Genomic DNA, 20,094 nt, shown 5'->3' with positions numbered 1-20,094 from the left:
GGGAGCTGTCCAGGGGTCTGTGGGGTGAGAGCATGAGGGGTGGGGGCTGAGGACAGAGCCAGGGGCAGGGGAGACTGTGCTCAAAGTTCCCACAGAGGGCAGTGACCTCCTGAACTGAACTGAACCCCCAGTGGAAACCTGGACAGTGCCCTCAATGCCTGCTTCCACCGGTGTACTCTTCCCGGAAAGTGGTCAGAACAGAGGGGTCAGATGCATCCTCCCTCTTCTGCCTCTGATCCAAGGCCTCTGGCTCCTCCTTCCTCTCCCCACCACACCCCATACTGCTCTGCCAGTGGCCTGACAGCTCTCCCCTCTGCTGATGTTGCTCAGTGCATCCGACCTGGAGCCCTGCTGCCTGCCCTGCCCACCTTCCCATCTCTCTTCCACTCGCCCACGCGAGGTCCAGCACTCTGACTCTGCAGTTCTTTCCTGAGATGAGGAAGTGGGAGCAGAAGAGAAGGGGTCAGGTTCTGGTGAGTTCTCCAGCTGGCCCTCAGATGGTTCCAGGCGCCACATTCCACCCGGGCCTCACAGCCTTGATGTATGGAACTGACAGGTCAGCCAGGCTGTGTCGGCCTGAGGTTCAGGGCCCTGGGCACTGCTGGGCCAGGCCCTTATGCCCATTTTATGGAGGGCAACCTTGAGGATGGGAGAGTGAAGGTGCCCAGGAAGCCAGGTTGGCAATCAGCTGGACAGCATCTGGGCTGGGTCCACCCCCAGGGGCAGAGAAAGCCCACTGTCCTCGGGCCTCCCCAGTGGGAAGGAAACATCAGGCACAGGCACGTGGTCAAGCACAAAGACGCCTTTATTGGTTCGCGGATCCAATTACGGTATGGGCTGGTGTGGAAGTGATGCCTCAGGGCCACCTCTCCTCCTCCCCCCCCCCCCCCCCCGCAGGTCAGCTTCATCCCTTCCTGTGCAGGCGCTGGGGCTGGGGGCTCAAGGCAAGGGCCTCCCCCAGCCCTGATTACGACATCCTGAGGAGGACCCTGAGCCGGGTCACATACCCACCTCCTGGGCCATCATCCAGGCCAGAGGGTGCCCTGGGGAGGGATGTGGTTGGCGTGGGGGGACAAGTGTGCCCTTGAAGCAACAGGGCAGCCAGAGCCTGCCCCAAAGAGCAGCACGCCAACCTGCATCTGCCATGGCAGCTGGCTAAGGCACGGTGGCTGGGCCATGTCCTGCTGCACAAGCCCAGAGATGTGCTGGGGACCCTGACCCTCTCAGGACGTGGGCGGACAAGAATGCAGCTACTTTTTCCGCCGGGGGGTCTGAGAACCGCTGCTGTTGTTGTCGGGGGCAGGGGCAGCCTGTTTGCCGGCAGCTCCCAAGTCCTTCTTGGAGGCTGGCCTGTGCTTCTCCTCCCTGGCCGGAGGAGAGGAGCGGGGGGAACGGGGGCCCAGCAGGGCTTGGATGACCCTAATGGCCCCCAAGGTGATGAGGAGCCCCCAGAGCACAATGGGAGCCTCCAGGTGAGACAGCTGTTTCCGTACCCAGTGGAGGGCCTGGGCCAGGGGGCTGCTGGAGCCGTGGGGCCGGGGTGGGCTCTTGTCCTGTGGGGGCAGGATTTCAAAGTCCACAGCGGCAACCCCTGGGGGTCACCCCTGTGACCTCCCCCAGCCCGGCTAATGCCTTCCCACCTGAAGGCCAAACTGCCTGAGCAGCATGTCCAGCGTCGGGTCCCCCAGGGATACGGCTGGGAAGAATTCCTCCACCCACTGGCGTCGCCACCACTGGCTGCAACAGGACAGGGAGTTAGGGTGGCGTCCCAGCCCAGGTCCCAGAGCCCCCCGCAGCTCCCGGCCTTACCCCTGCTCCCCAGGCTGCGAAAACCAGTACTTGTAGCGCTGGGCGCGCAGGTAGGTGGGCGGCTGCTTGTGGAAGGGATACTTGGTCATGTCGTTCTGGAGGAGGCGGATCACTGCGGGGGACGGGGGCTCAGCAGGTGCTGCTCCCTTGGCCCCGCCCCTCCTGCAGTCCCGCCCCTGCAAGGCCCCGCCCCTCTGCCCTGGCCTCACCGGGCTCCTTGCCCTGCAGCAGGCGGAGGACCAGGCTCGTGAACCAGGGGCTGTGTGTGTGGGGGCCCAGGGCCGCGAACCACATCTGCCAATCCAGGCGTGGCTGGTGGGGCACCACGACAGAGGGCGGCCGGCTCACGTTCCCAGGTTTGTACATGAATTCGATCTCCTGCTGGGCAGTGCAGGGTTAGCACCGCCAGCTGGACCCAGTCCCTGCCTCCACCTGCAGTGGGATCCCCCCACCCCGTGGAGCCCTGGGGCACCCCAGGCAGGAGCCTGTGGAGGTACTCACCGTCCAGTGGTGCCCGTCATAGCTGCCCTCCAGCACCACCTCAGGCCGTCCACCCAGACCGGTCATCCGGCGGAAGAGGCCATAGGAGTTGGCCAGCTGCAGGTGCTCCACAGTGCCAAACAGGCGGTGGGCCCCAGTCCAGAGGCGCCCATGGGTTGAGGGCTCCACATAGGAGTATGGCACCTGGTAGTAGGTGGACAGAGGCTCAGCACTGCCCCCTAGCCCCCTCCCCCTGCCCCTCTGAAGTGCTACCCACCAGGCTAATCGTGAACAGGGCCACCGTGGCAGTGCCAAAGATGGACAGCTGGACCGCAGCACAGAGCTTCCTCAGCCACCCTCGCACCTGGGTCCACCTGAGGGGCAGGGCACCAAAGTGCAGTCAGGCCTGCCCTGCACAGCTTTACCCCACCCCCTTGGCCCATATACCTCCAGAGGGCGGTCAGCAGTTCCCAGGTGAGGGAGGCCACCCCCAGCCACATGGTGGGCAGGGTCACCATCTTCAGCCACTGGGAGAACTGGTGGAAGGTGAAGGCTGCGGAAGGAAGGGGATGTGAGGAGGGGTGGTCTGGCCCCTGCCCTCGGGCCCCCCAGCTGGCACTCACTGGTTCTGGAGCGGACAGTGTGCTGCTCCCAGTCCACTTCCAGGCCAAAGTAGTGCACGGTGCCGTAGGCCAGCAGCCCATAGATGGTCAGTTCTAGCAGCAGGGACAGCATGGCCAGCAGAGCCCTGGGCCAGGCTGTAGGACGAGACAGTCACAGGTCAGCTGGGAACAGGGCTGGAGGGTCTGCAGCCAGGAGCTGGGGCGGAGCTAGAGCAGGGGTCACTTTGGGGGTGTGGGAGGGAAGGAGACACCCCGGTGGGCAGCAGGGTGAGGATGGCTAGCTGTGCGGGACAGGCTGACACTCACAGGTGGGTGTCTTTCTGCAGCGGCTGTTGCCCGACTTGGCAGCCAGGTGCTCATCATCCAGGAGGGAGGTGGTGAGCACCAGGGTGAGAAGGTTGAAGAAGTTATAGTTGCCAGTGATGATAATTAGGACTTGCAGCAAGACCTGGGGGAAAGCCTGCACTCAGAGGTCCCAAGGGCCGCCCCCTTCCTGGGCCATTCAGAGCCTGCTTCAGGGCGCCTCTGCACCCCACGCCTAGGTCTCTCCTGCCGGCTCCCGCCCCTCCTCATCACCCCCTGGCCTCTGTCTGTTCTCATTCCATCTGTCCTCGACCCCCTGCTCATGCCTTCCATGCTCCCCACCACCACCTGGAGAACACTGAGGCTCAGCATGCCTCTTGTGGCCCTTCCCCACCAGCCCCTGCTGACGTAAGACTGACATCCTCCAGCGAGGCTGCAACTCTGCCCCACAGGCACACCTTCCCACCCCAAGTTAACTTGTCCCTCTGCCCATGAGGCCTTTCTAAATGCTGGCAGCAGCCACCCATCCCCAACAGGATCCACTGGGCAGTACTGAAGAAGGCCACGTCCTGCCTGTCCTCCTGATGACTGAGGCCCCACCCACCTGGGAGTAGAAGGCAGCCAAGCGCAGGCGGCGAACAGGGGCAAAGAACAGAGGGGGCACTGCGATCTCGATGAGGAAGGTGGCCACCACGCTGAGCTTGTGCAGCCAGACGGGCAGGTGGTGGGCGAACCAGGAGGCAGGTGTGGGCAGGCACTGCGTCTCGTAGTGGTAGGTAAGGGCTGCAGGTGATGGGTGGGCAGTCAGGGCTGGGCAGAGCCCCCAAGTCTGCCCCATGTCCAGGCTGGGACCCTCACCAGTGAGACCCCACCACACGGGGCAACGGCTGGTCAGCTTGACCACACCCGAGGCGAACATGAGGCGAAACAGCAGCCAACGCACGAGCCAGAAGGGGAGGCCTTCGTGGGGCAAGGCCCCTGCCAGCCCCCCCTGGGGGGCCTGCTTGTGGTGGGGGCACTGCCTCAGGGGAGCCACCAGCATGGCCAGGAAGCCAGTCTCCAGCAGCAGGGAATCCCTATGGGCAGAAGGAATAGCACAAAGGGCCCCCTCTCCATCAAGGCTGCTCCCCTCAGAGAGTCCTCCCCAGAGAGGCAAACACACCCCACTCCACCCCACCCAGCGTCCTGTGCCCCACACCCAGTAGTCACTCACCACTGGAAGTAAAGAAACACCTGGCCCACCTGCAGGGAGAAGGGCTGTCAGGGAGCAGGGTGTGTGTCTGCGGAGGCAGACGAGGCAGAGCAAGGGTGGGGTGGAGGGTGGACCGGGCTGAAGTGAGTTGGTGACAAGGGTCCCACTGGTGCAGGGGGGCAGCTGGCACCCCCACTTGCCTGGTAGGCCGACAGGTAGGCGGCCCAGAGCAACAAGTAGGTGAGGAGGTGGCGCAGCTGGCGCAGCAGCAGTGCGCCCAGGGCCAGCAGAGTGCCTAGCAGGTTCAGCAGCTCCAGGCCCTGCGCCGTGTCCAGCCCCAGTCTCGGTGCCTCCCACAGCAGCGTCGGGGTCTCCCACAGCTGCTGCCAGCGCCCCTTGCCCTGTGGCCGCAGCGTCCTTCGTGCAGGCAGGATGCCCTCAGCACCATATAGGCCTGTGGGAGGGTATGTCAAGACCAGGCCCTAGACACTGCCCTCCAAGACTAGACTCCCCCAACAGTTAGGGCCTGCAGACGCCCCTCCCGTGCCCCCCAACTTAGGTTAGGACCTGCAGATCCACCCTCTCAGGTCAAGACCCGCAGACGTCCCCCAGCAACCTAGGTTAGGACCTGCACACTCTACCGCCCTTAGGTCAGGGCCTGCAGACTCTCCAGATCCTTCCACCCAAGTCAGAACCTACTGACCCCAGGTCAGGCCCCAGCCGGCCTATCCGACTCCCCAGGTCAGGCTTTCCCCCTCAGCAGAGCCCAGTTCCCCTCTCCTCCAGGTCAGAGCTTTATCTCCTCCCCGTCCCACGAGCTCTGGGCCCAGGTCAGAACCCGGAACCTTGCGGGAAACGGACCATTGCACATCTTCCTACCCTCCACAGCCCCGGCACGCAGGACACGAACCGCAGCCCCTACCCCACGCATCCAGGCCCGGACCTCACTCCCGCGCCCAGACAGCGGAGTGTTGGTGGGGAGATGAGAGAGCACAGGGCTCGTGTTGGGGGGTGTCCCGCCCTCGGCGCCCTCACCCGGGATCTGCATGTAGAGGGAAGCGAAGGCGAACATGAAGACGGCGGCCACGCCCTGGAGGAAGAGCTGCCGCGGGACCCGGGAACCCGCCATGTCTGCTACGCGGCCGGCTGGACGAGAGCCTACCAGCCTGCGGCAACCGCAAGCCCCGCCCCAGCCTGGCCCCGCCCCCGCGCCAGCACACGCCCCGCCCCCGCCCCCGCCCCTGCCCCGCCCCTGCCCCTGCCCCGCCTCCAGCGCGCCCTGCGGCCCTTCTAGCGCCGGCTCTTGCCGTGCTACGTCATGGATGTGCGCGGGGCGCCGCGCTGCGTCCTTTCCTGGGCGGGAACAGCAAAATGGCGCCAGAATTAGTGGCGGGCTGAAGACACTGGCCCCCCTCGAAGCCGGCCCTGCGGTCCCCGGGCCGCCCCGGCCCCTCCCGGACATGGAGGACGTGGAGGCGCGCTTCGCCCACCTCCTGCAGCCCATCCGCGACCTCACCAAGAACTGGGAGGTGGACGTGGCGGCCCAGCTGGGCGAATATCTGGAGGAGGTGAGAGCGGCCCGGGGGAGTGGCGCGGGGCGGGGGCGCCGGACCGGGGTCTTATGGGCGGCCCCGCCGCCTCATCTGGGTCCACCCGGCGCTCTGGCCTCACTCGTCCTCAGGCTCGTTTCTTTTTTCCCTTCTCCATCTCTGCCTTCCGAAATCACCCCTTACTGAATTAGCCTGGGGCTGTCATTACAGCTCGCTACCTGTAAGTGAGCCATGAAGTTGATTTAGTGAGTAGAGACCAGCATTTTTCTTTGATGTAATAGAATATACTAGAATTTGTGTGCATGTTTGGGTGTTTGAGAGATCTGGATCACGATTAAGAGGGGTTTCTTATCTTGGATTTTCAAACCAGTTTCAAGCTACTGCCATGTTCCGTCCCGTCAGCATTTAATCTTCCACATTTGACAGCTGTGTCTAGACCGCGCTAAGGAGCTGTCCGCTCCATTTCTGCACTTCACTTTTACTCCTCAGCCCACTTGGACTGCCCTTATCTTGATCAATAATAATCTCCATCCTACCAAAACCAAGGAGCACTGGAAGTTTCATCTTATTCAACTCAGCAGCATTTGTTGGGTTGGCCACTCCCTCCTTCTTGAAACAGGTTTTTGTGTTGATTTTCTTCCAATTTCATTGCCTGCTTTTTCTCTCCTATCCAGATGTTGAGCTCCTCAAGGTGAGGCCTGGGCCACCTTGTTACACATTTCCCCTAAACTAATCCCATTTATTTCCGTGACTTTAAAGGACAACTCCCAGGTTTATATCTCCATCCCAGATCTTTTCTCTGAATCTACTTCGTGTATCCTGCTGCTCACTTGGCATTCCACTTAGGTGTCACACATCTCAGATTTAATATATTTAAAGTGGAGCTCTTTATTTTCCTGCTAAAATCCTAGTCTTCCTGATCTTGGTGAATGGCACCACTGTTCAACCAGAGGTGAAAGCTAAGAGCCATTCTAGTGAAACTGCACACTCCACACCCACTTCACCCATGAATTTCACTTGAGTTCATCTATTCTCCATTTTCTCTGGTGTAGGCCACCATCTGGCTCAGATTCATGTAAAATGTTCCTTCCTAGGCTCCCTACTGCTGTTTTTGGCCCCATCCAATTCATGCTCCATGCAGCAGCAAGTGTGACTCTTAAAAATTAAAATCAGGCTGCAACACTGCCCTACCTAAAACCCTTTAGTGACTTTCCATTGCTCTCAGAATAAAATCCAAACTTCCTTCTCTGAATCTGGCCCCGCTCACTGTTTTGGCCATGTCTTGGACTCTTCTCTGCCTGTTCTTTCGAGCCAGTCAACCTACAACACTTGAACTCAGTCTTGGCTAGGGGTCTTTATATTTTTTGCCCAGTTTTTTTTTTTTTTTGGCTGGGAAAGATTTGCCCTGAGCTAACATCTGTTGCCAATCTTCCTCTTTTTTTTTTCCTCCCCAAAGCCCCAGTGCGTGGTTGTATATCCTGGTTGTAAGTCCTAGTTCTGTGTCAGCTGCTGCCACAGCATGGCAACTGACAGACCAGTGGTGTGGTTCTGCGACCAGGAAACGCACTCCAGCCGCTGAAGCGGTGAGAGCGCTGAACTTTAACCACTAGGCCATCAGGGCTGGCTCCGCCCAGTTCTATTTATGACTAATTCCTTCTCATCCTTTATGTCTCCTTTTATTTTGTTTTTTTTAATTTTTATTTTTTTGTGAGGAAAATCAGCCCTGAGCTAACATCTGCCAATCCTCTTCTTTTTGCTGAGGAAGACTGGCCATGGGCTAACATCCATGCCCATCTTCCTCTACTTTATATGGGACGCCACCACAGCACGGCTTGCCAAGCGGCGCGTCTGTGTGCGTCCAGGATCCGAACCGGCAAACCCCAGGCCGCCACAGCAGAACGCGTGCACCTAACCGCTTGCGCCACCGGGCAGGCCCCTATGTCTCCTTTTAAATGTCAGCTGACCACCTGTCTAAAATAGTTTTTTTTTTGTTTTTTTGTGAGGAGGACCAGCCCTGAGCTAACGTCTAATGCCAATCCTCCTCTTTTTTGCTGAGGAAGACTGGCCCTGGGCTAACATCAGTGCCCATCTTCCTCTAATTAATATGCGACGCCGCCACAGCACGTCTTAGCAAGTGGTGCGTCGGTGTGCGCCTGGGATCTGAACCGGCGAATCCTGGGCCGCTACAGCAGAGCGCGTGCACTTAGCTGCTTTGCACCACTGGGCCGGCCCCTAAAGTAGTTCTTGCTGTCATAGTACCTTATGTACTTTAGAATGTTTGCATTGCTATTCTTTAACTCGTTTACTTGTTCATGGTCTTTCACCCTAGAATGTAAATTCTGCCAGGGTGGGGACCATATTTATGCTGTCTTCTCTTTGCTTAATAGAATGCCCAGCACATAGTTGGTGCCAAATAAATGTTAACTGAACACTTGATCTGACGATCGACCTTCCCTGCTTGGGTCCATAGTTTGCTGAGAAGACGCAGAGTACTGTGCTGGGTGGGCCTGCTATGGATTCAGGTTTTCACGTCGGGCAGGGTGCCTGGGCGTGCCCGGTGAGTCTGCTTCCTAGCTTGGTCAGCTCCCCTCCTGCTTCGTGTGTCTTTTCTGCCCTCTGAAGTCCTGATTTCCACGTGTCTGGTTTTGTCTTTCTCTTTTCATTTTCCACACAGTTACCAGAATGTTCTTTTATTTTTTGTAACACATCTTGTCATGTTGCTATCCTCTCATCCGTTTATTTATTCATTGTTGTTGAATGTGTCTTGTGTGTCAAGAACCATGTTAGACCTGAGGAAATAGTGGCAAGCAAATAGTGGTCACCGCTTTACTCTTGGGACGATGGATAAGGCAGTAACCACACGGAGTCGTAATAATATCACGCCTTTAGTGCTTACTCATGCCAAGTGCTGTTTTATGTGCTTTAGACATATAAACTCATTTAATCCTCACAAAAGCCCTATTAGTACGGGTTTTAGTTCTACAGAGAGGTTAAGTGACATGCTCCAAGTCCTAGCTAGTAGGTGGCAGAGCAGAGCCCACCCTCCTCACCGCAGCGTGTCCTTTGTGTAATCACAAACTGATGAGAGGTTCGGAAGATGAGGGCTCCATGAAGAGTGTGACTGGGGGACCTAACTTTGTTTGGGTTGGAAGCAGGTGCCTAGTCGTAGTGAGCTGAAGAACGTTCCAGGTAGAGAGAACACAGTGTTCCAAGGTTCTGAGATGGGAAAGCGCTTGGTTCCGTGGAGGGCCTGGAAGTAGGCCCGTGTGACTGCTGTGCAGTGAGCGGGTGGAAAGGAAGCTGGTCAGCATGGGAGGCTCTGTTTAGGATTTTGTTTTTTTCCTGAGAGGGATGGAAAGCCATTAGGGCTCTGAGTGGGGTGATGTAATCCAACTTACATCTTAAGACAAGCGCTGGCTGATGTGTGAAGAGCAGACTGGAAGGAAGTGAAGGGCGGGAAGAACCCAGTTAGAGCAGAGGTCCAGGCAAGAGGTGCGGCTGCTGAGCAGGAGTTGTGGGTGCGGAGGAGAACAGACAGTCAAGTTGAGGTGGGTGTGGAATCAGCAGGGAACAGGGCGTGGATAGAGCAGGGGAGGGGAAAGAAGGCGGGGAGTTGCTAAGACCCCTGGGTTTCTGGTCTGGGGGGATATCTAGAGTTCAGGTGGACCTGTTCAACAGGAATTTCAGTTAAGACACCCAGATGGTATTGAAGAAGGCAATTGGACGTACGGGTTTGGGCTTAGATGGGAGGTCCCACTTGGAGCATGCATTTGGGTGTTGTTAGAAGGTGAATGGAGTGTGAAGTCCTGGCAGTGGGTGAGCCAGCGTAGGCTGGGGGGTCAGTGAAGGGGGGGCCACCTGTTCAGCTGTGGGCCTGGTGGCCCAGCCACCCTCTCCTTCGTGTTCCCTCCTTTCAGGCAAAGCCCTTCGCCTCTGTCTAGAATGCTCTGCACTATCTCAGGCTGTCGTGCTCCTGTTTCCTTTCCCTCCACCAGTGTCCTGACAAATTCCCTCTATCCTTCAGGCATTAGTAGAAGTGGCCCCTTGGTGGCATCCTCCCAAACTCTCCCCCTTCTTTATGCCACCATAGTGCCTAATATCTCATCTCGCTCCCCAGCACACCCTACACTTTGGACATGTTTGCATAATCCTCATTTTCCTAAACAGTCGAATCCTGTGTCTGCTAACTGCCTTTGTGTGGGGGTTGCTCTTCCTCAAATGCTGTTTCCTTCCTCTGCCTGGGGAGCGTCTGTCCATCTCTCAGGCTTAGCTCTGGCATTACTCGTTCGTTTGTTCATCAGACATTTATTGTACACCAGCATCAGGCACTGGGCTACAGGCTGGAGTTACCCTGATGCCGCTCACAGTCGACTGAGGGAGGAGACATTCACACGGTGTGACGAGACCACCCTGACATGGTGTCGAGAAGCCCCGCGGCGTGTTCCAGGGAGACTGCAGAGAGTCCACACTGGGCACGCCTGGGCGAGTGTCCAGGCAGAGGGAGAGCAAAGGCAAAGAGCTTGAAAAAGACATGTAGGGGCTTCAAAGTGCTCTTCACTGGGACGAGCGCAGGAGAGGCCAAGTCGTAGGGAAGATCCTGAGTTAAGTCTGGAGATAAGAAGTTGAGGGACCTGGTGAGCAGCTATTAATGCAGCCCTGCAGCTTGAGAGAGAGAGAGCTGCTTTAGGTGGGTTTGGGAATTGCTGGCAGGTGGTCGGTGGACATGGACATTTACAAGGTGATAGGAGCTGAGGCTGGGGGTGCTGGGGGTCGCAGACGAAGGAGGAGGACTCATTTGGAAGTGTTTCCTGAGTTTCCTGCTCGAAGGATCAAGACCCCAGCATTTTGTCTCTGTCTTCCCCACCGCTGAGGTTCCCCTTTCCTTCTTCACAGTGAGGGATCTTTCTGCCGGAGTCTCAGTTGGCCCTGACCTGGGCGGGTGCAGCGTGGAGTGCCTCCAGTGCCTCCAGAAAGGAGCTGGTGTGCAGCTCTGGCCGTTTGTGGATGATATACTCCCTCTTCCAAAACACTGGGTCTCAGAGGTTACAGGAAGCAGGGGAAGTCAGAAAGACCTGTCTCTCCCCTCTAAAAAAAAACGGACAGCCAGTGAGCCCCAAGCAGAGCCAGAGCTGTCAGTCTGAGGGGCTGCTTGTGGTGACCAGGCACCCTGAGCCAGAGGCGCTGGGAGAGGCGGGGTGGTGGGTGGGCTGCCCTGGAGAAGTGTGTGCAGACTTGGCTTCCCACTGCCCTGGTGTTGTCTTGCAGCTGGACCAGATTTGCATTTCTTTTGACGAAGGCAAAACCACCATGAACTTCATCGAGGCAGCGCTGTTGATCCAGGGCTCTGCCTGTGTCTACAGTAAGAAGGTGGGTCCCGCCTGGCTGCTGGTCTTGTCATTTTAGTGTCGAGTAGGACTGAGGTCCGCTGTCCTGCTGGGGCAGGCGGCAGCCTCACCTGCCCCTGACCTGCCTTGCCAGCACCTCCCATCTCCTCCCCGCCGATTCCTCACCACCTTTTAACACTGGAGAACAAGCTTGGATTTAAAATTACGGGATTTGCTGCCAGACATCTGATAATGTACAGGAGAGCCTCATGCAACAAAGAATTGTCGAGTCCAAAATGCCAGTAGTTCCACAGTTGGGAAACCCTGTTGTAGAGTAAGACGAAAAGCAGAATGAAGGGAACTCCTGGGGAAAACCAGTATTTAGGAACTGCTTACAAGAAGGAAAAGTCAGAGGGAGGTAAATGGAGAAAACATCCTGTCATGGAAGTCAGAGCAGTTGAGTATTTCAGGAGGAAAAAGAAAGAACAGAAATGTTGAATTCAGTGAATTAGACCTATACAATAAAGATTTTCAGGTTTCCACTGGGTCTGCAATTTGAAGGTCACCAGGGATTCTAGTGACAGAAGGGCCAGACTCCAGTAGGTAGGAGGTGACGGGAGGTGGGAATGCACACAGAGGAAGTGAGGGCTCCTCCTAAGGAACTTTACTGAGAAGGGCAGGAGAGGTCAGCCCGTCACCACAGCAGTGGTCTCAACCCAGGCTGGGGGCCAGGTATCAGGATTTCTTAAAATATCCTCAGTGACAGGATTGGAAACCATGGAGGTGAAGGGGTGGGGCAGGGAGAGGAAATGGATGAAACAAAATCCCAGAAGAAATAGGTGGGGACGGGTCAGGAGCGTGGGCTGGTGGGCTTGCCTTGAAAGAAAGAAAAGACACCACGTGTCAGGAGACGAGGGAGAAATAAATATCGATGTTGTAAAGTGGGCACAGGGGTTCAGGCAGCTCATGCCTCAGGCCCCAGTTTTCATGATGGAGAATGTAAGTCAGCTACTGAGAATCAGCTACTGGATAGGAGATTTGGAGAGAAATTTGGCAAAAGTTCAAAATATTGCTGAGGGGAATGTAAAAGATTAATTGAAATCATTGATAGTCCAATGAAGATTAAATGTACCTTACTATTTGCAGGGGCACCACTGGGTACATTTATGTGACTTTCCTCCAGTGGTGCTGAGCCATCCTCTAGTGGAGGAGCAAGGAAAAGTGGGCCACAGCGCTGCTCCCAGATTGGCCATTTAGTGGGTGGGAAAGAAAGAAAAGGTGCACAGGACGTGAGAGTTTTGAAGAACTGTATTGAGCTCAATAATGGGGTCCAAATCAGAGAGAAGGGAAAGTAGCTGGCACAGGGATTTACCTCTGGGCACCGTAAGTTATTAAGACAGTCTAAGATTTCATTGGTGTTTGTCCTAGATAATTCCATTAAATTGGATTCCCAAGTCCTGTGTTTGTCCTAGGAAGGAATGTCTGCAACTAACTTTGAAAGCAGAAAACATACATGAACTAATAGACAAATAGATGGATAGATATGTGATGAAGCAAGTAAAGCAAAGTGCTAACAGGAGAGTCTGGAGGGTGTGTGGGGGTGCAGGCTCTAGATCAGTACTGTCCAGTGGGGCTTTCTGAGGTGATGGAAAAGCTCTATGGTCTGCTGTCATATGGTAACTACTGGTTGCGTGTGGCTTCTGCGCCCTTGAAATGTGGCTAGGGTGACTGAGGAATTTTGAATTTTCAGTTATATTAGCTTTTAGTTAATTTAAACTTGAGTTGATACAGCCACATGTGGCTGGGGTTGCTGTATTCGATAGGGCAGCACCAGGTCCTTGTACCCCTGGGTGCAAGTCCTGACCCCCTGCTCCAGGGTACTTTATTTCTCTGTTTATTCTCATAGAAAATGAGAACAGCAGATGGCTCCTAATTCAGACGGATTTAATGAGATGAAACATGAAGCACAGTCCTATGTATATGGCCAACATTAAAAAAGTTAACGTTTATTATTCCTACTACATGGGACCTGTGTGACCAGAGGCCACCACATTGCTGCTTGTGTCCAGTGTCCACTGTAGAGCCCCGTACAGAAAACAAGCACAATCAACATTTGTTATGTGAAAAAAAGGCAGGGCCAAAGCGAGGGTTCCCTGTGCGCTTGGGCGCTGTCGTCCCCGAGGGAATAGCCCAGAGCAGCACGTGTGCATCCCCCTGGTGGGTGCTGTGTGGTCAGCATCTCGAAAATCCTGACCCTCACCCTCACAATGGGCCCTGATCACTGGAGGAGATGGCCGAGCCCCAAAGCTTGTGGCTGGAGCTGTGGCGGGGTGGTGGGGACACAGGGGCTCCCGGAGATGGGGCTACTGTGGGCTGAGCCTGTAGGAGAGAGGGGAGCCAGCGCTGGGCTCTGGGTGGGAGCAGCAGGGACACAGGCACGCAGGCTGGTGGGGGAGGAGTGAAGGCAGAGCAGGGCTGCCTGAGCGCACGGCGGGAGGCCACAGTGTGAAACGGCCACTGCTGCTGCTGTGTGGAGTGTGGGGGCAGAGAAGAAGTGGGGAACCTCAGCTGTCAGAGTAATTCTGATGAGACATACTGATGAGTTGGATTGGAGAAGTATTTTTGGCAGCCATATTGGCAGGACTTGTGCTAGAGGTTGTGGATGCCTAGTTTGGAAGGCTCTGAGGAGGGCCATGGAGCATCATGGGTGGACACCCCCCCCTGCTTTCTGTGTCCTCACCGTCTGCTTCTGGTCGCCAGGTGGAATACCTCTACTCGCTGGTCTACCAGGCTCTTGATTTCATCTCTGGCAAGAAGTGAGTACTGGAGGCACAGGCCAGGAGGTGGAGGCCTGTGTGTCTGCCCTGCAGGCGGCTCGGGAGGCCCCTACAGCCTCCTGGGACGCCCATGCATTGATTCCCTCTCAGGCGGGCCAAGCAGCTCTCCTCAGCACGGGAAGACGGGGCCAGTGGGGACGCCAGCTCCAGGGCCACCCAGGAGGTGGAGGATGAGGTGCGGTTTCTGGGGGCATGGCCGCTGTGCACTGTGCACTTGCCGAGCGTCGCTCCTGAGCTCTCACTGTCTCCCCACAGTTCCTATCACTGGATGACCTCCCTGACTCCCGCGCTAGCGTGGATCTGAGGAATGACCAGGCCCCCAGTGTGAGTGTCCCTCCCCCTGTGGTGGGGGCCGCATTTAGCTGATGGGAGTGTTGGAAGGTGTCATCTCATATGGGTTCTCCACCTGGAGCCCACAGGACCCACAGCTCACCCCTCTCGGCCTCTGTGCAGGAGGTCCTCATCGTCCCCCTCCTGCCCATGGCCCTGGTAGCCCCTGATGAGGTGGAGAAGAATGACAGCCCCCTGTACAGGTACGGGCCTGAGGGTGGTGGGAGGTGGGGAGGCCTGCCTGGGAAAGGTCTCTACGGCGCCTGTTTTTGCCAGCACAGCTGTCAGGGGGAGGTCCTGGCCAGCCGGAAGGATTTCAGGATGAATACATGCACCCCTCACCCCAGAGGAGCCTTCATGTTGGAGCCTGTAGGCGTGTCCCCCATGGAGACACTGCTGCCGAGGAACCAGAAGGGTGAGGGTTTGGATGTGGGGGTTTGGTGGAAAGGAAGGATCTTCCAGGCTGGGCTTCTCGTCAGATCCCCTGTGCTCACCAGCTCTGGCCCCGGGAGCTCCTCCCACCTCAGGCACTCGCTCTGAGGATGGGTCTGCTGGAGCCTGTTCCTGACAGGGAACAGGGAGACCCCCCCCTCCGCCCTTTCCCTTAGGGTTCTTATGGCTGGCCAAATAATTAACACGACAGGTTAGCAGGAGAAAATAATACCAAATTTAATAACATGTATACATGGGAGAAACCAGGGAAACTGAGTTTCTCAACACAATACTGGCAATTCTCATCTTAAATACCATCTTCAGCTAAAAACAAAGGAGGATGTTGGGGGTGGGAAGGGAGACAGAAATTGCAGTAATCAAGGGTATGCAGATTTAAGTCCTCTCCTTCAGTACTGATAAGTTTCCACAGATAAGATCATCTCCCCCCCTCTTCCCAATACAGAGAGGGAGATACCTTTACAGATGGAGATTTCCCTTATAAATGTAAATGTTTGTCTGGCAGCTCCTTGCAGGGCCACCTAGAGAATGTGGCCCAGAAGAATCAGAATTTTTGATAAGAGGGGCTTGGTGCCTTTCCTATTGTAACATCTATTTTACATTACATTACAGCCATCACATGATAGTAACTCCTTCCTGGAACAGGTCTTCTATGTTAAGTTCTTTACGCAGTTTGGGGGAGGTCAAATGTCTGTCAGAGAAAATAATCAAGGTAAAGAGATACATTTCAGGGTGGCCAGTTGTGATCTCCCACATCCCCTTGCCCCGTCTGCCTGCAGCTGGCTCAGTCCCAGGGTGCCCAAGTTGTGTACCAGGGCTCTGCTCTCCCTCCCCAGCCCTGGCTCTTCTGGACCATTGGGAGGGGCCCTCTGGGGAGGCGGGGCTGACCCTGTACAATTCTTCATCTTTCCCAGAGGCCAGGAGGGCTGAGGAGCAGCCAATGGAAGTCCCTGGGTGCAGCAGTCTTGTACCTGCACTCAGCATCTCCCAGGAGCCAGGTGCCTGTGGGGGGAGGGGGAGAGGGGCGGCAGGGGGGAACGGAGTTCTGCACAGGGCTGAGCTTGGCTATCCCAGCCTTCCCGCCCCTCTGCGGCCTTTGGTGGCTTGAGGTGTGGGCAGCAGTGAAGCCTTGGAGCTGGCTCCTCTGCGCCTAGGCCTTGCCCCCTACTCTCGGCCTGATGCGCTGTCCATTCAGTGACCACTCTCTGACCATTCCCTGGCCTCTAAGGTTTGGACCTACCCTGTCTTCTCTGGGCAGTATGACGGGGAGAGTGTAAAACGCCCTGCTACATTTTCTGGGTCTAAGGCATGAACCTGGGAGAGGGAACGGGCTCTCAGGTCTTGGCCAAGGGCAGCCTGGCTCCCTGCCCCGGAGGGGTGGCCCCTCATCTGCTGTCTGGTCTTTGGGCTCCTCGGGGCTGACTGGTCTCTTCTTCCCTGCCCAGGCACCTCTCCAGGAGGCCCGATGGTTGGAGGTGAGGGTGAGGATGAGGATGCAGAGGGGGCGGCAGATCTCCCTGAGGTGATGGCCCCCGAGGTCTCTCTGGAGCCCCAGGAGCCCAGGACCCTGCAGCAGGTGGGACCCACGTTGAGGCCTGAAAGGCTCGAGCCATCAGCTGGGGGAGCCCTGGCTCTAGGGCAGCCACGCTTGACACAGGGAAGGCAGGCCCGCTGGTCTCGGCCCCTCCGCTCTGGTCCTTACGCACCAGGGCAGTGGGTGCGTCCTCCAGCTGGCTCTAGACCTGGCCCTGCACCCAGCCGTCTTGGGCGGTAGTTTCCACATCCCTTCCCTCTCTGAGCAGAGCAGCTGCGCCTCCTCAGGGGTGGGCTGGTGTTCAAAGGTCCAAGCCTGTGGTGCTCATGGCTGCTACCCAGGGTGGCAACTGGTCTCCAAAGCTGACTCTTCTGAGGTCAGGCTGGCAGGAGGGGACAGGCCTGGAGCCCCTTGCTGCGTCCCCCAACCCACACGAGGTGGCTCTGTGCTCCAACCTACAGCTAAGAAATCTTTTTATCTGTTTAAAGAAAAATCTGATGCCTACGGAAAAAAAATCAGCATTTATTAATTTTGGTTGGTAGATACATGTATGTTCATCATATTATTCTGGGTTTTTTTGTATTTTTTAAACAAAAAAAAGTACCCCATGACCACTAGTTTACTAGTTTTTATGTTCTCCTAAAATTTTTCCTAGAATTTTTGTTTTACTTTTTTTTTTGGTGAGGAAGATCAGCCCTGAGCTAACATCCAATGCCGATCCTCCTGTTTTTTGCCGAGGAAGATGGCCCTGAGCTAACATCCGTGCACATTTTCCTCCACTTTATATGGGACGCTGCCACAGCATGGCGTGACACACGGTGCGTCTGCGCGCACCCGGGATCCGAACCTGCGAACCCCGGGCCACTGAAGCAGAGTGCGCGCACTTAACGGCTTGTGCCACTGGGCCCGCCTGTTTTACTTTTTATTTTTTAATTTTTTTAATTTTTTTAATTTTTTTAATAATTTTTTATTTATTTTTCCCCCAAAGCCCCAGTAGATAGTTGTACGTCATAGTCGCACATCCTTCTAGTTGCTGTATGTGGGACGCCGCCTCAGCATGGCCGGAGAAGCGGTGCGTCGGTGCACACCCGGGATCCGAACCCGGGCCGCCAGCATCGGAGTGCGAGCACTTAACCGCTAAGCCACGGGGCCGGCCCTGTTTTACTTTTTAGTTCTTGAACTAGAACTTCCTGTCCCCAAAGATGGTCCCTGCACGGTTCTTGACATCTGACCCCAGAGCAGAGCTGCCGGGGTGCCCGGAGTCCTGGCTGGAGGAGAAGACAGGAATCCCGGGGCTGTGTCTTTGCAGAGTGATGCACAGCCCGGGAGGTGTGTGCTGCGGGAGCGACGGGAGGCCCTGGAGCCTGCATCCCGGCTGCAGGTGAGGGGTGGTGGGGCCTGGGCCCCCCTGGCAGGGAGGGTGTGCTCGCGGTCCCCCTCCCCCTTCACTCCTGCCAGCTTTCAGTGCCTTGGACGCCAGAGGTCCTAGCGCGATGCCCTTCGCTGGCTCTTTCTCGAGGAATCTTCCTTCCCCTAGAAATTGAATCCCCTCTTCCACAGCTCCAGGGTACTCCCCACCTCGTGTGTCACCCTTGGACCCTGGCTGGAGTGTGGCCAGCCTCTCCCTGCTGTCACTGTGCTCAGCGTCTGGGCTTTGGGGGGAGGGTGCATGTCCCCCACCCTCCCTCAGGGTCTGCTTGTGCTCTGTGCTCAGGAGACCCCAGACCCTTGGCAGAGCCTGGACCCCTTTGACTCCCTGGACGCTAAGCCCTTCAAGAAAGGTAACTTGGTGGAGGAGGGACACCTCCCTGGGCGTCTGTGGCTGGGTTCCCGGGCACGAGTGGTGGGTGGGGTGGGGGCTGTGCTCTTGGGGGATGTGGGCACTGGGGCCCACATCCGTTTGCCCCCAGGTAGGCCCTACTCCGTGCCCCCCTGCGTGGAGGAGTCTCCAGGACAGAAGCGGAAGAGGAAGGGTGCTGCCAAGCTGCAGGACTTCCACCAGTGGTACCTGGCCACCTGTGAGTGGGTGTGCTGGGGCTGGGCCAGGGCCGAGGGTCCAGATGTGGCCTACGGGGACTTGGCTCTGCTCCTGCTGACCACGTTCTCCTGCAGATGCCGAACACACTGACAGCAGGAGGCCCCGGCGAAAGGGCCCATCCTTTGCAGGTGAGGCCAGGGCCCTGCATGGCCTCTGCCTGCCTCCCCTCAGCCCAGGGACGTGCAAGGCCCTGTGTGGATTGGGGTGGGTTGGGCAGTACATGGGGCCCCCTCTCATGAGGCCTTTGTGTGCAGACATGGAGGTCCTGTACTGGCAGCACGTGAGGGAGCAACTGGAGACCCTCCGGAAGCTGCAGAGGAGGGAGGTAAGTACCAGCCACTGTCTGGACCCCACGTGACCCCTGGTGGGAGACAGCAGTGCCCCTCACAGATGCTCTTTCTGCACAGAAGGCTGAGCGGTGGCTGCCGAGGGCCGAGGAGGGGCTGTGGCCTGAGGAGGAGGACCGTCTGGAGGATTCCCTGGAGGACCTGGAGGCAGCAGGTGGGTCCTGCTGGGGCAGGCTGGGGTGGGGCTCAGCACTTGCTGCCAGCTGACCTGCCTCCTGCTGGAGCCTCTCCATCTCTCAGCAGATGAGCTTCTAGAGGCGGAAGAGTATGCAGAGCCTGAGGGGGCAGAGCCCGGGGAAGCTGCAGACCTGGGTAGGTCTGGCAGTGGGCTGCTGGCCAGGGGGCCACAAGGGACCCCTGAGGACAGGGGAGGGAGGAGAGGGTCTGGTCAATAGCCACAGCAGCTCACAGCTGCCCCTTTTCCAGAAGCAGAGGCCATGCCAGCCACCCTGAGCTATGAGGAGCTGGTCCGAAGGAACGTGGTAGGCTCAGGTCAGAGCGGGCGGGGTGCCGGGCAAGGGGCCTTCTGTTCCCCTGCACAGAAGGCGGCAGCCCCCTGGTTCTCCCCTAGGAGCTCTTCATCACCACCTCTCAGAAGTTCGTCCAGGAGACGGAGCTGAGCCAGCGCATCAGGGACTGGGAGGACACCATCCAGCCCCTGCTCCAGGAGCAGGTGAGGTGGGGTGGGCTGGGCTTCTGGTTGAGAACGGGAGCCTCCCCACTGCCTGCCCTAGGACCTTTGCCCTCCCCCTTGCAGGAGCAGCACGTGCCCTTTGACATCCACACTTATGGGGACCAGGTGGTCTCAAGGTTCAGCCAGCTCAACCAGTGGTGTCCCTTTGCGGAGCTGGTGGCCGGCCAGCCTGCCTTTGAGGTGTGTCGCTCCATGCTGGCTTCCCTGCAACTGGTGAGTGGCCCTGGGCGCCTGGGAGGGAGGCTGTCCCTGGACTCTGCTCATGCATTGTTCCTACAGGCCAACGACTACACGGTGGAGATCACCCAGCAGCCGGGGCTGGAGGAGGCTGTGGACACCATGTCCCTGAGACTGCTCACGCACCAGCGGGCCCACAAGCGCTTCCAGACCTACGCTGCCCCCTCCATGGCCCAGCCCTGAGTGGGGAGCACTGAGACTGGGGGGTGGGTCCTGCAGCCCTGTCCCCGGGTGCTGGGCATGCATCTGCTCACCTTTGCTTTCTGGCTGACCCAGCTTAATAAAATAGTGTTACCATCCCACCTGCCCCTTAAAAATCTCCTGCTCTGTGCAGAGAAAAGGGCTG

General features: G+C 57.3%; 2 protein-coding genes across 8 annotated transcripts; one reads left to right on the top strand and one right to left on the bottom strand.

The window, feature by feature from the left end:
* Positions 1-787: 787 nt before the first annotated feature.
* Positions 788-5,569, bottom strand: LMF2 (lipase maturation factor 2). 4 transcript variants are annotated; one of them, XM_058568028.1, is made up of 14 exons: positions 5,443-5,569; positions 4,608-4,861; positions 4,429-4,457; positions 4,074-4,291; positions 3,820-3,998; positions 3,219-3,372; positions 2,913-3,047; positions 2,737-2,842; positions 2,567-2,663; positions 2,311-2,493; positions 2,019-2,187; positions 1,810-1,921; positions 1,641-1,733; positions 788-1,553 (listed from the first exon to the last, which is right to left on the bottom strand). In XM_058568028.1, exons 1-14 carry the CDS (start codon positions 5,534-5,536, stop codon positions 968-970), a joined length of 2,409 nt encoding a protein of 802 aa, XP_058424011.1. In that variant the 5' UTR covers positions 5,537-5,569; the 3' UTR covers positions 788-967. The 4 variants fall into 4 exon arrangements, with proteins under 4 accessions (XP_058424011.1, XP_058424012.1, XP_058424013.1 ...); XM_058568029.1 differs by having other exon boundaries at positions 3,219-3,360; XM_058568030.1 differs by having other exon boundaries at positions 1,161-1,553; positions 1,641-1,737.
* A 196-nt stretch (positions 5,570-5,765) lies between these two features.
* NCAPH2 (non-SMC condensin II complex subunit H2) lies at positions 5,766-20,050 on the top strand. 4 transcript variants are annotated; one of them, XM_058568024.1, is made up of 20 exons: positions 5,766-5,975; positions 11,223-11,324; positions 14,042-14,097; positions 14,209-14,293; positions 14,374-14,442; positions 14,572-14,651; positions 14,730-14,863; positions 15,813-15,896; positions 16,344-16,474; positions 17,742-17,813; positions 18,147-18,213; positions 18,343-18,450; positions 18,545-18,598; positions 18,725-18,795; positions 18,881-18,971; positions 19,058-19,129; positions 19,244-19,299; positions 19,389-19,490; positions 19,575-19,724; positions 19,791-20,050. In XM_058568024.1, the coding sequence occupies exons 1-20, from the start codon at positions 5,868-5,870 to the stop codon at positions 19,929-19,931; spliced, it is 1,833 nt and encodes a 610-aa protein (XP_058424007.1). In that variant the 5' UTR covers positions 5,766-5,867; the 3' UTR covers positions 19,932-20,050. The 4 variants fall into 4 exon arrangements, with proteins under 4 accessions (XP_058424007.1, XP_058424006.1, XP_058424008.1 ...); XM_058568023.1 differs by having other exon boundaries at positions 18,878-18,971; positions 19,061-19,129; XM_058568025.1 differs by having other exon boundaries at positions 18,878-18,971; positions 19,247-19,299.
* The last annotated feature ends 44 nt before the right edge of the window (positions 20,051-20,094 follow it).

Source organism: Diceros bicornis, chromosome 25 (assembly GCF_020826845.1).
Source record: "Diceros bicornis minor isolate mBicDic1 chromosome 25, mDicBic1.mat.cur, whole genome shotgun sequence".
In the NCBI taxonomy this organism is placed as follows: domain Eukaryota; kingdom Metazoa; phylum Chordata; class Mammalia; order Perissodactyla; family Rhinocerotidae; genus Diceros; species Diceros bicornis.
The sequence above is the reverse complement of the archived record's forward strand: the minus strand, read 5'-3'. Positions and strand labels throughout refer to the sequence as shown.